Source organism: Somniosus microcephalus, chromosome 18 (assembly GCF_052327205.1).
Source record: "Somniosus microcephalus isolate GS21.2 chromosome 18, FLI_Smic_1.0, whole genome shotgun sequence".
Taxonomy (NCBI): Eukaryota; Metazoa; Chordata; class Chondrichthyes; order Squaliformes; family Somniosidae; genus Somniosus; species Somniosus microcephalus.
This window is the reverse complement of record NC_141004.1, coordinates 67,417,538-67,435,414: the sequence shown is the minus strand read 5'-3', so window position 1 is coordinate 67,435,414 and position 17,877 is coordinate 67,417,538. Positions and strand designations below refer to the sequence as shown.

The following is a 17,877-nucleotide window of genomic DNA, read 5'->3' as shown; positions in this document are numbered from 1 at the left end:
CTGCCCTCGTCTGATGTCTGTACATGATGTCCACACCAGCACTTTTAGCAGGGCTGCAGGATAGCACTCTTGGAGAGGCTGTTTATTTTTATATCTTCATTTACCCACTGGCTCTAAAGCTAAAGAAACTTGGAAGGATATGCTGATTGGGTTAGATGAAGTAGGGTGGGAGGAGGCTCGTGTGAAGCATAAACACCAGCATAGACCAGTTGGACCATATAGCCTGTTTCTGTGCTATAAATTTTATTATTACAACACAAAAGGAGGCTATTTGGCCCATTGTGCCTGTGCTGGCTCTTTGCTAGAGCAGTTGAAAACTAATACCGCACAATCTTCATAGTCCTGTATCATCATCTGCTCCAAATATTTATCCAATTATCCTCTAAAATGAAATGGTTTCCGCATCAACCACTGCTTCTGGCAAAGCATTCCATGCCCCAGCAGCCCTCTGCTTAAGAAAAAAATACTTTCTCCAACCCCTTCCCTCACTGTCTTAGTCACAATTTTAAATTATGACTTCCCAACCAAAGGAAATGGTCTTTCCCTATTCACTATCAAAAACCCTACATAATTTAAAAACCTCTATTAAATCTCCTCTTAACCATCTTTATTTAAGTCTCTTCTCTTAACTATTGTTTCTTATCCCTGATCTCATCGTGATGAATATGCACTATACACTCTAATGGGGGGAAAATTCCGTTGTTTGCACCTCCCGTTAGCACCTTAAGAGGGCGCTAATGGGGCACAAAGCAACTAGTGCCCGGGCGCGGCGATGATTGCGCCGCTCACCAAATTAACGACATTTTGCGGCGGCGCTAAACACTACCACCACGAACTCCTGCGCCGGCAGATTGTGACGTCAGTCGCGTGCGCAACGCCCCGTTAGCGCCCTGGACTGGATGTTGAGTGGCGCCCCCTGCCTTACCGCCTGCCGCTAGCAACGACAGGTTGAGGGGAGCGTTATGCTGTCAGAAAGGGACTGGGGGAGCGCTATTTAAAGGCGACCACTTCCTGCCTTTTTTTGTCAGTGACATTTTTGCACCACGCATTCTGAGAGAGATTCAACGCTGTGTGAAGGAGTTTTGGGTACTGAGCAGCGCTTTGCAGGTTTATTTTGATTTGCCCTTCCTTGCTTCGCCAGCACTCTGAGGTAGCGCCTCGCTCCTCGGCCTTTGCGTCTTAAGAGAAGTGTGAAGCGCCTGATTTAGCGCTCCAATCACCTCCAGGGACGATAAAAGCCAAGTTTGCAGTCGGAGGCGATAATTAGCACCAGGCGCTAAACTTTGCGCATGGCCGATAATGGCGCCCCAAACGGAGCGATACTGAATTTTTCCCCCTATGGCTTTAATGTCCTTTCTATAATTGGGTTCCCAAAACTGCACACAGTACTCTAATTGTGGCCTAACCAATGTTTTGCACAAATTTCTCTAATTTATTCTACACTCCAATTCATATAACCTCAAATGCTATTGGCTTTTTTTGAATGGTTTTATCTACCTGCACTTGCACTTTCAGATAATTGTGTTTGAACTCCTCCAGACCTCTGTTCATCCACACACTTCAGTATCTTTTAATTAAGTGTACACTCCCACTCACTGCTTTTCCTCCCAAAGTGTATTACCTCACACTTTTCTACGTTGCGCTGCATCTGCCAACTGTCCGTCCATTCCATTAATCTGTTTGTATTATTGAATCATCGAAACTTACAGCAGAGAAGGAGGCCATTCGGCCCACTGTGCTGGCTCTTTAGAAGAGCAGTCGTGCTTAGTCCCACACCCCCATTTTTTATCAGCAACACCAAGTTCCTCATCCTCAACTACCTGTCCAACTCCCTTTTAAAATTACTTGTGGAATCGGCTTCCACCACCTCTTCAAGCAGAATGTTCCAGATCTCGACAACTCTTGAGTGAAAAAACTTCTCCTCATCTCCCCTCTAGGGGGGAGAAATTGGGTGGAGCCGCTAACGGGGCGCCAAGCTCGCCTGGGCGCAGGATTTTGCGCTGCGATCGGAGCAGCAGCGATCGCCGGAAATTCAGCTTGAGCGCCCCAAAAGGGACACGGCGCGAGGCGCTCCGCGTCCCTCTTAGGGCGCTGAAACGGAATATCACAGCGCAACGTGCCACACTGCAGCACGGCGCGCTGTGGTACTGCAGGCCTTCCTCCCATTCTTAAGGGGGAGGGGCCTGCACCAGCGCGATGAGCGATCGCAAGTGCCGGCAAAAGAGCCCAGCACCGAGGAGAAGTGCCGGGCTCTCGGAAAGCAGCCAGCAATGCCGCGGGGGGAGAACAGGAGGCCGGGGATGGAGGTGCTGGCAGGCAGCCGCCGAAAAAAACGGCCGCCCCGCACCTCCACCTTAATTTGCGCCACTGCCACCACAGGTAGGCCCCGTGAACTGGGCGCGATTAGTGAGCAGCGCTACAGAGGTGGTCGCTGCCAAATATAGCGATCAGGGCGGTAGCGGGGCGCTGCGCACACCGATGACGTCATCGGTGACGGCGCAGCACAACAGGCTAACGCCGCCATTAGCGCCCCGCTAAATATCGCGGGAGGCGTGGCCAGTGGCGCTAAAGCCACTGAGTGCCCTCTTTAGGCGCTAAATGGTGGCGCAGCCCACCGAATTTCTCCCCCTAGATCTTTTACCAAAGATTTTGAATCTATGACCTCTGGTTATTGACCCACTCGCCAGAGGAACAGCCTTTCTCTATTTACTCTATCAGAACCCCTCATCATCATGGAAACATCTTAGGTCACTTCCTAACCTTCTCTGTTTCCAGGAGAACAGTCCTAACTTTTTCATTCTCTCCTCATAACTGAAGTCTCTCATCCCTGGTAGCATCCTGGTAAACCTCCTCTGTACCCTTTCTAATGCCTTTACATCTTTCCTGAGGTGTGGTGCCCAGAATTGTCCACAATACTCCAGCTGAGACCTAACCAGTAATTTATAAAGTTCTAACATGATCTCTTTGCTTTTATATTCTATTCCTCTATTTATAAACCCAAGTAACCCTTATGCTTTTTTAACCACCTTATCAACTTGCCGTGCCACCTTTAAGAATTTGTGTTAATGGACACCAAGATCTCTCTGCTCATCTACACTTTTCAAAATCATGCCATTTATAGTATACTGTCTTTCCATATTAGTCCTCCCAAAGTGCCTCACTTCACACTTCTCTGCATTGAACTCCATCTGCCATGCTTCTGCCCATTTCACCATCCTGTCTGTCATCCTGAAGTCTACAACTATCCTCCTCACTATCTAGTGCTGTTGGGGAGGGATTAAACTAAAATGGCAGGGGGTTGGGAACCTGTGCAGGGAGACGGAGGAAAGGGAAGCAAGGATAGAAACCATAGACAGGAAGGAGAAAAGCAAAAGTGGAAGGCAGAGAAATCAAGGGTGTAAATCAAACAGGGCCACAGTAAATAATAATTCTAAAAGGACTAAGAATGTTTAAAAAATCAAGCCTGAAGGCTTTGTGTCATAATGCGAGGAGCATTCGTAATAAGGTGGATGAATTAGCTGCGCAAATAGATGTAAACGGATATGATATAATTGGGATTACGGAGACATGGCTCCAGGGTGACCAAGGCTGGGAATTCAACATCCAGGGGTATTCAATATTCAGGAAGGACAGGAAAAAAGGAAAAGGAGGTGGGGTAGCATTGCTGGTTAAAGAGGAGATTAACACAAGAGTAAGGAAGGATATTAGCTCTGATGATGTGGAATCTGTATGGGCAGAGCTGAGAAATACCAAGGGGCAGAAAATGTTAGTAGGAGTTGTACCTTGCCCCCAATCCCATGTGCTTTAACTTTACACGCTAATCTCTTATGCGGGACCTTATCGAAAGCCTTCTGAAAGTCGAAATACGCCACATCCACTGGTTCTCCCTTATCTATTCTACCAGTTACATTCTCAAAAAATTCCAGTAGATTAGTCAAGCACGATTTACCTTTTGTATTGGGATTGGGGATAAGGTACTGTCTTGGATAGAGAACTGGTTGGCAGACAGGAAGCAAAGAGTTGGAATAAATGGGTCTTTTTCCGAGTGGCAGGCAGTGACTAGTGGGGTACCATAGGGATCGGTGCTAGGACCCCAGCTATTCACAATATATATTAATGATCTAGATGAGGGAACTAGCTGTAATATCTCCAAGTTTGCAGACGAGACAAAGCTGGGTGGGTGTGTGTGCTGTGAGGAGGATGCAGAGAAACTCCAGTATGATTTGGACAGGTTGGGTGATTGGGCAGATGCATGGCAAATGCAGTATAATGTGGATAAATGCAAGGTTATCCACTTCGGTGGCAAAAACAGGAAGACAGATTATTATCTGAATGGCAATAGATTGGGAAAAGGGGAAGTGCAACGAGACCTGGGTGTCCTTGTGCACCAGTCGCTGAAGGTAAGCATGCAGGTGCAGCAGGCGGTTAAGAAGGCAAATGGTATGTTGGCCTTCATAGCAAGAGGATTCGAGTACAGGAGCAAGGATGTCTTGCTGCAGTTGTACAGAGCCTTGGTGAGACCACACCTTGAGCATTGTGTGCAGTTTTGGTCACCTTATCTGAGGAAGGATGTTCTTGCCATGGAGGGAGTGCAGCAAAGATTCACCAGACTGATACCTGGGATGGCAGGAATGACGTATGAGGAGAGATTGCATCGATTAGGCTTATACTCGCTGGAGTTTAGAAGAATGAGAGGGGATCTCATTGAATCTTATAAAATTCTAACAGGACTAGACAGACTAGATGCAGGAAGGATGTTCCCGATGGCGGGTGAGTCCAGAACCAGGGGTCACAGTCTAAGGATAAGCGGTAAGCCATTTAGGACTAAGATGAGGAGGGATTTCTTCACCCAGAGAGTGGTGAACCTGTGGAATTCTCTACCACACAAGGCAGTGGAGGCCAATTCATTAAATATATTCAAGAAGGAGTTAGATATATTTCTTAAGGCTAAAGGGATCAAGGGATATGGGGAGAAGGCAGGGACCGGGTACTGAATTTGGATGATCAGCCATGATCGCATTGAATGGCGGAGCAGGCTCGAGGGGCCGAATAGCCTACTCCTGCTCCTTTCTTCTATGTTTCTACTACGTTGCCAAGTTTCATAACATCTGCAAACTTTATAATGCTGCTCCCTACACCCTAGTCTAGGTTGTTTATAAAAATTAAAAAGAGTAATGGACCCAAAACATACCCTTGGGGAACACCACTGCAGATCATCTCTTTTTACCATCCTCATTGTTAAACTCTCTTTTTTGTATAACAAAAGTAAAGCCAATACTGAGCCCTGGGGTGCACCCCTTCCAACCTGAGCAATGCCCATTTACCTTAATTCTTTTTTTCTGTCCTTCAACCAACATTCAATCCACTCTACCACATTTTCTCATGCCTTGTATCTGATTTTTTCTAACAATTCTTGGGTCACCTTATTGAACACCATGTGAAAATCCAAGCACACTACGCCTACCGCATTCCCTTTATCCAACTGGATTAAATTTGCCAAACATGATTTGCCTTTAACAAATCTGAGCTAGCTAGCCACGTATTTCTATGCTCACCTTAATTTATCTTGACTTATGGATTCTAAGAGTTTGTCTACACCTGACAGATCGACTGGTCTACAGTTAACTGGTTTGTTTTTCTCTCCCCTCTTGAACCAAGATGTTGTATTGACTACTTGCCATTCCCTTGGCACAATTTATATATATTTAAGGAGGATTGAAAAATTGTAGCCTATCTGAATTCTTTTAACAGCCTAGGAGACATGCCATCTACTTCGAGTTCTGCCAATTTTCTCTGAACCAACAGTTACGTCTCCTAATTGTTCTTTATTCTCCTCTAGTACTCACATTCTCACTTCCGTCGTTTGTAAAAAAAAAATGCTTATTTAATATTTCTGTCACACCTTCATCTTCTCCAATTAGACTTCCCTCTTCATCCCTGAGCAGTCCTACCCTCTTCTAACCTTTTTTAGTTTATATATGCTAGCAAAAGTCCTTGCTATTTATTTTACCTGATCTGCTAGCCATTTTTCATATACCCTTTTAGCCCTTCTAATCTAAATGAATTGTACTACTGCGACTCAAATTGGGAGCACAGATCGGTGATTGAACTGAGCCATCCTGGTTTGTGGGTCTTAGATTTTCACTGCCTAACCTGAGCCTTCGGGGAAGCATTATGTTGAATCTTTACATTATTGCCTTTAGTGTTACTGGTGGAAGATTTTCATAGTTGGAAAAAGTACCACTTTTAATGGCAAGTAAGGAATCAATCTCTGGCCTTGGCTATCCATTGGATTACAACCCCTAATTGCCATTAGGGGGTTACAAATTAAAAGATGAGTTTAAAAAAAAACATAATTTTACACATTGTTTTCCCTGTCACAGCAAATGAGTTTGAGGATCACCGGTAAATTGGAATGCCCAAAGAAAGGGCAGCATGAGCAGAATTTAGCTTGTCAAAATTGACATTTTGACTTAGTGTTGCAAGATCAGACTCACCGATTTTTAAAAATAATAAAACGCAGTCAACATTATGATATTCATGCCCGTTCGCAGTACTGTGATCTCTGGGATATAACTTTAACTTTCGTCCTATAAACCTCTTGCATCCATCTTTTTGCCGTTTGCTGTGAAAATGTCTGAAACTTCCTGTTAATGATTTACTCTTTATTTTGCTGAACATAAGAACCCAGATGTGAACAAGGCACTCAGGTAAAATTAATAGAAAAGGAGGCGAAACATCATTTGGCAAACCACATCTGATTGTAAATTCAGTGCAGTACAGGGGATTGATTATGCTGTCCCGCGCTATGTATAAATTACCTTCAGCTCCCTGTGATGGGCCTCTCCCAAACTGCTCTTGTATAAATAGGAGATATTTTGCAGTAACAAAGTACATTTTTGTTCTGTTTTAGGTTGAATGCCAACTTTGAAGAATCTGCAGATAGTTCGATCTATCGAGTAGACCTATACTCTGAGTACCTCTCACTGTGCAGTAAACTTGGGAGTGGTGGCATCCTGACATCCACAGGGTTCACTAAATGTCTCCGGTGAGCTGCATTCTAACTAGCAATGCTCAAAGTAGTTACAGATAAATCATCATTTTCTGATTTATGTCAGCTAGCATGACAAAACCATTAATAAGGGACTGGTTAGTTACCTGGGTGAATTGTATAAAGCTGACTGGCTTAAGCTGGAAGAATGATGCTTCCTGCTACTGGTACCACTCTCATTGCTGCCTTCTGTATTCAGAATCCTACTTCCTACTTCTGGTGTAACCTTGAACACTTTTTATAACCAAGGTACCAGTGCAATATCCCTTCTATGAGAATTAAAGTTCTAGATCAATCTTTTGGATTTTTATCTGTCTCACATTCTTCCACTGTTTCTCAGTTTTTGTATTGATGAAGTGCTCTGTAAGAAGCTTCTATTTGATGCATCAATTAAGAACTTTTTAGACTGCTTTATCAATACAGCCTAACTTGCATCAAAGAGTCACTCAAAAGAGCAAATTAAATAAAACTATTTTTGATTATTCCATGCCTCAATGGATGAATGTACTACCTAATGTTGTAATAAGCCTTGCAGCCCAGCAAAGCCTCTGGTTCATTCACTGATCTGAGATGAATTAATTAATCTCGGTTGGACAATCTGCAACTTGCCTCTGACTCTTTGGCAAACTATGTGAAGTTCTCACTTCTGATTGCAGACGAGTGATCACTGCTGAAAAGTGCTTGTGTGTGGATGGCAGGTGAGGATTGATCTCGCCTTTGACAGCTCACTATAGTTGAATAGTTTGCCAACATTCACTATCCACACTTTTTGAAGTGGGAGGGAAAAGAAGGGTTATAAATATCTAATGTTTTAATGCCTTCCACCATAAAATGCATGCGGTAAAAAGAAATTATAATTTGAATGTAAAAAATAAATGTATTGCGATGAACTGATCTGAAGGGTTATTGATTTTTAATGAAAGACCCTAGGATTCCAGGCATCCACTGTGGTTGTTAAATTTCTGGCTTGTGAAGAATTGGTTTGTAGCACTTAAAGTTCTATGTTTCGGGCCAGAGATTACATAGCTTGTTAAGATGATTATTTTAATGTAGGTAAGCCCTAAGTTCAGATTTATATTTGCGATGTGTGTCTGCATACGAGAGCATCAATCCACTGCTGGAGGATGCAGGTTTCACCTCGTCACAGTTGCATTCCTAATCTTGAATACTGTGCTGTATTCAGCAGGGGCTAAGCACACATCCCCTGCAGTGAAGGGGAGGTAAAATTGATCAGTGTGTTTCCAGCTCAACGAGGAAGGGAGCAGTGCTGGATCTAGTTCTGGGGCGAAAAGTGGGGCAAGTGAAGCATGTTTCAGTCGGAGAGCATTTAGGGAAGAGTGATCATCAGGTTTAGAATAGTTATGGAAAAGGACAAGGTACAATCGAATGTAAAACTACTTAACTGGAGGAGGGCTAACTTCAGTGAGTAGAAAAGTGATCTGACCCAGGTGGATTGGAATCAAAAATTGGTAGGCAAAACAGTAATTGAACAATGGGACGCCTTCAAAGAGGAGTTGGTTCAGGTAGAGTAGACACATTCACATGAAGGGGAAAGGAAGGGCATCCATAACTAGCACTCCCTAATGACTAAAGATACTGAGGTTAAAATGAGACAGAAAAAGGAGGCTTATGACAATTGTAAGGTTCATAATACATTAGAGAACCAAGCTGAGAAAGTACAGAGTAGATAAAAAAAAGGAATAAGGCGCAGAGAGAGTATAAAATAGATTAGCGGCTAACCTAAAAGGGAACCCAAAAGTATTATAAACACATAGTAAAAGGGTAGTCAGAGGAAGGATGGTCCGATTAGGGACCAAAAATGAAATATTCTTGTGGAGGCAGAGGGCATGGCTGCGGTACTAAATCCGTACTTTGCATCTGTCTTCACTGGAGAAGAGGATACTGCCAATGTAGCAGTGAAGGAGGAGGCACACGTGATATTGGATAGGATAAATGGGATGCATCCTAGGTTACTGAGGGAAGTAAGGGTGGAAATTGCAGAGGCTCTGGCCACAATCTTCCAATCCTCCTTGGATATGGAGGTGGTGCCACAAGACTGGAAGATTGCAAATGTTACACCCTGTTTAAAAAAGGGAAGGAGGATAAACCCGGCCAGTCAGCCATTGGTGATGGGGACACTTTTAGAGACAATAATCCAGGACAAAATTAATTGGCATTTGGATGGGCTATTAAATGAAAGTCAGCACGGATTTGTTAAAGGAAAATCGTGTTTGACTAACTTGATCGAGTTCTTTGAAGTAATGGAGAGGGTTGATGAGGGTAGTGCAGTTGATGTGTATATGGACTTTCAAAAGGTGTTTGACAAAGTGCCACATGTTAGACTTGTTAGCAAAATTAAATCCCATGGGATTAGAGGGACAGTGACAGCATTGATACAAAATTGACTATGGGATAGAAAGCAATTGTGTTCATTATTGTGTTCAATTCTGGGCACCACACCACACTTTAGGAGAGATATCAAGGCCTTGGAGAGGGTGCAGAAGAGATTTACTGGAATGGTAATAGGGATGAGGGACTTCAGTTATGTGGTGAGACTGGGGAAGCTAGGGTTGTTCCCCTTAGAGCAGAGAAGGCTAAGAGGAGATTTGATAGAGGTGTTCAAAATCATGAAGGGTTTTGATGGAGTAAATAAGGAGAAACTGTTTCCAGCGGCAGAAGGGTCGGTAACCAGAGGAGACAGATTTAAGGTCATTGACAAAAGGACCAGAGATGACATGAAGAAACATTTTTTTACACAGTGAGTTGTTGTGATCTGGAATGCACTGCCTGAAAGGGTGGTGGAGCAAATTCAATAATAACATTCGGAACAAAATTAGATAAATACTTGAAGGGAAAACAATTACAGGGCTATGGGGAAAGAGCAGGGGAGTGGGATTAATTTGGTAGCTTTACCAAAGACCCGTCGCAGGCACAGTAGGCCGAATCGCTTCCTTCTGTGCTGTATCATTCGATGATTCCAAGTCTCTACCAGCCTACTCTTGTGCACCTTTGATCAGCCAGTGTGTAACCTGGAAAGGAAGATGCATGCAGAGAGAGAAAACCGCTCTCAGGAGGTTGCAAACTCTCCAAAAAAAAAAATAGATTTACTTGATGGATTCCGTTAACACTTTATGATCTCTTCATGATTTAGGTTGACATTTCCTAACCATACAATAAAGAAGATCGAAGATGCTGGTGCTAATGGTCAGTCACAGTTTCATGTGGTTGGGATCAAACGGAGAGCTGTACCTCTTCCTATTGGAGCATTTCACCAAGAGCAGCAAACACCAAATCATTCCTTTGTCACGATGAAAACCGGCTCTGCTTCCAGTACAACGCTGAATTCCATTGCTGTTGGTAAGAAAGACGGGAGTGGCATTTGCGTTCGCATTCACTTATGTAATGAAACCTGTCTGCAGATTGATAGATACAGTATGGTTCATTGTTGTGGTACATGGGATACATGGCACTCGTATGTCAAGTGAACACCTTTTTGGATTGTCTAATGATTTTTGTGGTAGCTACATCTGGTTATGTTGGAAAGTTTGTTATCTACCTCCAGTAAGTCAATCAGCCCTCCTTTTTTACACTCCGGGTGCAATGAAGCAATTCTCACATACTTTGTTGTACACACAGATAGCTGTTCAAGATCTGCTTTTAAAGTATTGGAATATATATGTTATGATTACATGAAAAGAGGATGTTGGCTATTTAATTGCTTGGTTTGACAGAGGGGCTGGATAAAGGGACAAGAATGCGTGGAGTATTTTTGTTTTGTATCCTGGTGCTGCTCTCGATGTTTTGGAAGCACAAGAATGAGAACATTGTTTCCTGTATGCTCACAGATTTCCCTTAATTACATGGGGTTCACATGAGAAGTATATACTGCTATCAATGTTCCCTCTAATTTTTTTTTCCCTGCACGGGCCCTTTAAATCTGCTGCACGGCCGTGCGTGCACGTATCTCTTCCAGCGGCAGTGCTGGTGCGCGGCCTGCGCGGGATCTCGCGGTCGGTGCGCAACATTGACTGCTATAGCATTGGTGCGTTTATGCCTCAATGCTTTTCCTAGTTTATACAGTTCTTTTTAGAAGAAGGGAATCTCGCCCGTTTTGTGAGTTACCTTTTTTACAACGCCACTATTCAAATGAATTACAATCAGACTCAATATGAGTAAAACATACAGTATATCTGAAAAGCCACCTTTGTGGCGAGAGGTGCTACTTGGCCCCTCCCATCAATTACATGGGATTGGGGGCAAACTTGAATAGAGAACTGGTTGGCAGACAGAAAGCAAAGAGTTGGAATAAACGGGTCTTTTTCCGAGTGGCAGGCAGTGACTAGTGGGGTACCGCAGGGATCGGTGCTAGGACCCCAGCTATTCACAATATATATTAATGATCTAGACGAGGGAACTAGATGTAATATCTCCAAGTTTGCAGACGACACAAAGCTGGGTGGGCGTGTGTGCTGTGAGGAGGTTGTTAAGAAACTCCAGGATGATTTGGACAGGTTGGGTGATTGGGCAGAAGCATGGCAGATGCAATGTAACGTGGATAAATGTGAGGTTATCCACTTTGGTGGCAAAAACAGGAAGGCAGATTATTATCTGAATGGCAATAGATTGGGAGAAGGGGAAGTGCAACGAGACCTGGGTGTCCTTGTGCACCAGTCGCTGAAGGTAAGCATGCAGGTGCACCAGGCGGTTAAGAAGACAAATGGTATGTTGGCCTTCGTAGCGAGAGGGTTTGAGTACAGGAACAAGGATGTCTTGCTGCAGTTGTACAGGGCCTTGGTAAGACCACACCTTGAGATTGGGTTGATTAGGCTTATACTTGCTGGAGTTTAGAAGAATGAGAGGGGATCTCATTGAAACTTATAAAATTCTGACAGGACTGGACAGACTAGATGTAGGAAGGATATTCCCGATGGTCGGGGAGTCCAGAACCAGGGGTCACAGTCTAAGGATAAGGGGTAAGCCATTTAGGACAGAGATGAGGAGGAATTTCTTCACCCAGAGAGTGGTGAACCTGTGGAATTCTCTACCACAGAAGGCAGTAGAGGCCAATTCATTAAATATATTCAAGAAGGATTTGGATATATTTCTTAAGGCTAAAGGGATCAAGGGATATGGGGAGAAGGCAGGGACAGGGTACTGAATTTGGATGATCAGCCATGATCGCATTGAATGGCGGAGCAGGCTCGAGGGGCCGAATGGCCTACTCCTGCTCCTATCTTCTATGTTTCTATGTAAGATTCCCCTCAGACAAATAATTGCTAGTGCTCTGAAATAATCTTCCTCCTGCTTTTGAAACATTTCAGGTTGTAATGAGCTCATATTTTCCTCCTTCAAGAACCAAGGAATGGCTGCAATGGTCCAGGAAGTTCTCTATTCTTTACCTAAATAGTTAACTTAAAATAACATTTTCTCCTGATGTGGACCATAAACACAACTGAGAAAGTTCAAGTTCATTTGTGCACTGACCCTATACTAACATGCCCAACTTGCATTTAGCTCATGTCCAATATCTTTATATTGATTGACAGTCACCCTTCTGAGTTGGCTTGTGAGGGGCCTGTGTGTATATCCTTAATTTTCAGGTGTATAGAAGCAACCCATGCATTTTTTCTACCAACTGGAAAATTACCTTGCCTTCATAAGCTGGCTCTCCTTTGCTCTTTGTATCGCTGGCCAAGTCGTGAGAAAGCAACCTAAGTTCACTGCTGTCCTGCCTTTAAGCTTGAAAAACGCAGCTGGTCTATGTGTAAATTGGATGTAATTTTGATCCCCGCACGTCTATAGAAGCAGCAAAATTACTCCAAACTTGAAGTATCTTGAGTTTGAATTATTTTTTTATAATCCACCTTGATACTAGGGAGAGGAGTACTTTGCACCAAAAGTACTTCCTTACCCTCCACCCCCACATCATTAATAAGTATGGGGAGGTTAAAGTCCTATCATTGCAAACTGCTTCTCTCCTCTTCTATGCCCCACACAGATTTTCCTTAAATTTTTCAGTTGTCTGTGCTGATATCCAAAGGAATTTTTCTGTTTTACTGTATTTGTTTTGTAGCTTTTTCCTTTTCTTTATGTACAATGCTGAGTATATACAGAAAAGGGAAAAAGCTATAAAACAAATACAGTAAAACACAAGGGCCTAGAAATTCATTGACGCCACTTTTGGGGCGCTAAAGTGGGGCGTCCGCTAAAGTTAGCGGCCGCCGCCAAATCTAGGCCACTTCTCCGATATTCATTAGCTTCGCCCTACTAGTTCGGGCGAGCGCTAAAACTGCTGTTGGACGCCTCTCTTTGGGCGCTAAGCCGGAGGTGGTGATCGATAGCGCCGAGGCCGGGCGCAGCGCAGGTGCGGCCATCTCGTGACTGACAGCAGACACCCTGGCGCCGGCCAGCTCTTAAGGGGGAAGGGTCGACTGTGTCTGCTGCCACGCCCTGGATAGTGGAGCCCTCCAGCTAGGCCTGAACACTGCTGCTGGACCCAAATAGCGCCTGAAGACATGGAGAAGGCCCGTGAACGTGCGCAGCGCTTCTCAGAGCGTGATCTGAGTGTGCTGCTTGCTGCTGTGGAGAAGAGGCGCCATGTTTTGTACCCGGACAATGGCAAGAAGGCGACGGTCCGCGTCTACAGGAGAGCCTGGAGGCATGTCGCCAGCAAGCTGTCAGCCAACAGCGACGTCCCCAGGACCGGTGCCCAATGCCGCAAAAAGATAAATGACCTCACACGCATTGTCAGGGTGAGTACCCTTTCCAATGACCTCCTCATCCTTGCATGTGCACCTCACATTATGGGCAAAGGGACCTGAAAGCTCTAATGGCCAGCCTTCATCCAGCAGCTATGGCACAGGCATGAGCATCAATTGCACATTCTGCACTGAACACACTGGCCAAGCTATTCCACCATGGGAGGCAGTGCACACCAGATCATGGCGAGACACTGGCCAGGCTATTCCACCATGGGAGGCAGTGCACACCAGATCATGGCGAGACACTGGCCAGGCTATTCCACCATGGGAGGCAGTGCACACCAGATCATGGCGAGACACTGGCCAGGCTATTCCACCATGGGAGGCAGTGCACACCAGATCATGGCGACACACTGGCCAGGCTATTCCACCATGGGAGGCAGTGCACACCAGATCATGGCGACACACTGGCCAGGCTATTCCACCATGGGAGGCAGTGCACAGCAGATCATGGCGACACACTGGCCAGGCTATTCCACCATGGGAGGCAGTGCACACAAGATCACGGCGACACACTGGCCAGGCTATTCCACCATGGGAGGCAGTGCACACAAGATCACGGCGACACACTGTACTTAGAGGCCGTCCTTTCTCTTGCAGGCCAAGCTGGCGAATAATCGCAGGAGCCGGACTGCGACCGGGGGAGGACGACCCCATATCCAGCCACTCACTGACCTGCAACATCGCGTGGAGCGCCTCATGGGTCGCCGGGTGATTGGGCCCGTGGCATGTGGAGATGCCGACCCTGTTCTGGGAAGCAATGGTAAGGACATCACCTTTTGCACCTCTCTCGTCCCACTTGCGCATCAGATCTACATCCTTTGCCACTGTCCGACCAATGCGCTGAATGCCACCACTCATGCATCCCGCACTGACGCCCTCTCCTCACTCTAAAGCTACTCTTGTGCCTTCCTGCTTTCAGATGGTCAAGAGGAGGTCCCTCAACTTGCCAGTGACAGACCCTCCGAGGAGGAGCAGGAGGAGGAGCAAGAGGAAGGCGGCCCATCAGGGGAACCCTCAGCCGCGGCCACCCAGGCCAATGTAGGGAACACGTCTTCCCTGGAGGGCAGCGTGGCGGAAGTGTCGAAGGGGAGGGGAGCTCCTGGGACCTGCGTGCTGCAGAAAGGCGGGAGGGGGGTGGAAGCTCGGCGGCCTTCTCCCCAGAGGGGGGATGCGTCGGAGGGGAGTCCAATTGCTGGGCCCAGCGGCCTCCAGCAACGCAGGAAGGGTCAGCCAGCTCGGTGGCCTTCTCCCCAGAGGGAGAGTCCGGCCTCCAGTCAGGAGATGCTGTTCGCCGAGGAGATGGAAGGCCTCAAAGACTTGTCCGCGGACTCGGAGCGCCGGCACACGGAGCTCATGGCGGCAGTGTCACGGTTGCCTGAGTCCATCGATTCCCTCTCTCGGAGTGTGGCCGAGTTCGGGCCCTTAGAGGCCACCAGTCGGGCGGAATACCGGGCAGATCTTGCAGCGACTGGCCAGGTGATTAGTGGTGCCGTCCAGTCACTGGCTGCTCTGCTGCGGGCAGTGAACAGGTCAACACGGGCACTCACTGCTGCCACACTCGCTGTGTCAGCCAGGCATCGCCAGGGCACCCGGCGCGCTGCAGCAGCACAGCGGTCTGTGCCTCGGCAGATTGGTGCGCATGCTGCAGTGCTGGCCCGGGCGAGTGCCAGTGTCTCAGGCGACCAGCGAGCGCCTGCCATCCGCCAGCTTGCCGCCATTCCTCCAGCCGCCACTGCCACTCCCCCAGTGGAGCTGCAAGGAGCTGCTGCAGCGACTGATGCTGGCCAGCCACAGCTGCAGCAATCAACAGCCGGCCGCTCGACGCCCAGACGTCGACTAGGCCGACCCCCAAGGGCATCTGCCGTCACGACATGTGCCCCTCAGGAGCCTGCCCCCAGCCTTGCAGCAGCCAATGGCCTTACTTTGAGGCGGAGCAGCAGGGCGGGCAGGGGCCACCCAAAGATGGCCAAGGCATCGCCCTAGCGGGCCAAATATTCGAATGTGTGGCCATTTGTGTTTGTTTCTTGAGGCCGAGAATTGGATGTTAGTTTTTTGAAGGATGATGTGATGTTTGTTTTGGACAAAGGCCGAGAATGACGGCCATTTTAGTTGCACTGTTTTGTTACTCCTCCCCAGGTTGTGGGAGCGACTAATGTGTTGGAGTGTTTTTTGGGGGTTTCCTCTGTTTTTGGTTTTCATGTGGGAAGGGCCCAGAGTTTGTACAATAAAGCATTTTATTTATTCACATTGTCCATGTTTGATCTTTGAAGTGTTTGTTGCCTTAACCGGCTGAGGGCTTGCGGAGCGGCTGCAATCATGTTCTATCATTGGCACAAGCCATTCCCTGACAGGGGGCCTAGAAGTGACGTTCAATAAGCCGACGACGGGCGGCCCTTGGACCTTGTGCGTCCCTCCTGGGCTGGTACTCCTCGTCCTCGTCGTCCTCATGCTCCTCCTGCTCCTCCTCCTGAGGTGGTGGTCCAACGTGAGGTGGCAGTGCCTGAGTCCTGCGGATAGCCAGGTTGTGCAGCATGCAGCAAACGACGACGAATTGGGAGACTCGATCCTGCGAATACTGGAGGGCTCCCCCGGAGCGATCGAGACAGCAGAACCGTTGCTTGAGCACGCCGATTGTTTGTTCTATGAGGTTCCTCGTCGCTTGATGGCTCTCGTTGTATGCCTCTTCAGCAGGGGTCGTGGGCGTGCGGAGCGGGGTCATGAGCCAGGTACACAAAGGATAGCCTTTGTCCCCGATAAGCCATCCTCTTGGGGGAGGCTGTGCCTGGAACATGTCAGCCACAGTTGTCTGTCGCAGGATAAAGGCATCGTGGCTGCTGCCTGGAAAGCGGGCATTGACAGCTAGGATGCGCTGCCTGTGGTCACACACCAGCTGTACATTGAGGGAATGGTAGCCCTTCCGGTTGCGGTAATCCTCGGCATGCCCAAGAGGTGCCCGCAAAGCCACATGCGTGCAGCCAATGGCGCCCTGCACCATGGGGAAGCCCGCTATTCTTGCAAACCCCACTGCACGCTGCTGCTGCTTGTCCAGGGTCATGGGGAAGGAGATGAATTGATGTCTCCTTCTGAAAAGGGCTTCGGTCACCTGGCGGATGCAGCAATGCACGGCGAACTGGGAGATGTTAGCGATGTCCCCAGTAGCGGATTGGAAGGAGCCGGAGGCATAGAAGTTGAGAGCCACCGTCATCTTCACTGCCACCGACAGAGACGTCCTGCGCATCAGCTGTGGCTGCAGATCTCTCTGAAGCAGCCGGCAGATGTCTGTAACCACCTCCCTTCGGAATCGCAGCCTCCTAACACACATCGCGGCAGACATGGTCAGATAGGAGGTCTGCTGGCGGTATACCCTGCGTGGGTAAGGCCTCAGTTGGCGACGCCTGTTGCCCCCTCTGCGTCTAGCCAGGGCTGCCACTCTCTCACGGCGTCTGTAAGCCCTTCTTGCATAAGGCTGAAATTCAGTGTTGCCACCCAATGCAGCCCCCATTATATGCTGGCAAACACTGAGCTCTGAATGAAGGCAAAGATAATTGGTAAGCTCTGGCCTGAGCCAAAAATACCTGTCCAAGTGTTGGTCCAAACCAGTAAACTCTCCTCCTTGGTCTCTGTCCAAAAAACCGTTGCACAAGAGTGAATGCTGCAAAATGGCTGGCCTTTATACTGCTGGGTAAGTGCCCTTTAATTAGCGCTCCCCCCGGCCCGGCTGGCCTGTGTACCGTTCCACTTCACAGTCGCTCGGGACGCCCGGCGCACAATGGGCCGGCGCGAGTGAAGTTCCGGTTTGGGGCGCACAAAGGGCGTTGCACTATTAAATGACGTCATGATCGCGCGCAGCAGGGCACGCGCTAAGACTTTGCGCCGGCGCTAAATGTGTCCTGAAGTTGGGGAGAGGCGCAGATCGCGCTGCGCCCGGGCGATAAGCGCCTAGCGTTCGAGATCTACTCCCCCTAAGGCGCTAACGGCTGGCGCGCCCAACTGAATTTCTAGGCCAAGGATTTCTTTGGATATTATCAGCACAGGCAACTGATAAAGGTTAAAAAAAAATTG

At 47.4% G+C, this 17,877-nt stretch overlaps 1 protein-coding gene across 2 annotated transcripts in view; it reads left to right on the top strand.

The window, feature by feature from the left end:
• Positions 1–17,877, top strand: part of LOC147105342 (AT-rich interactive domain-containing protein 2-like) — a 273,552-nt gene that overhangs the window by 199,215 nt on the left and 56,460 nt on the right. For both annotated transcript variants that reach the window (XM_086011614.1, XM_086011613.1), the window contains exons 13-14: positions 6,914–7,048; positions 10,203–10,408. In XM_086011614.1, the coding sequence (XP_085867740.1) occupies positions 6,914–7,048; positions 10,203–10,408 (341 nt within the window). The remainder of the gene's footprint in view (positions 1–6,913; positions 7,049–10,202; positions 10,409–17,877) is intronic.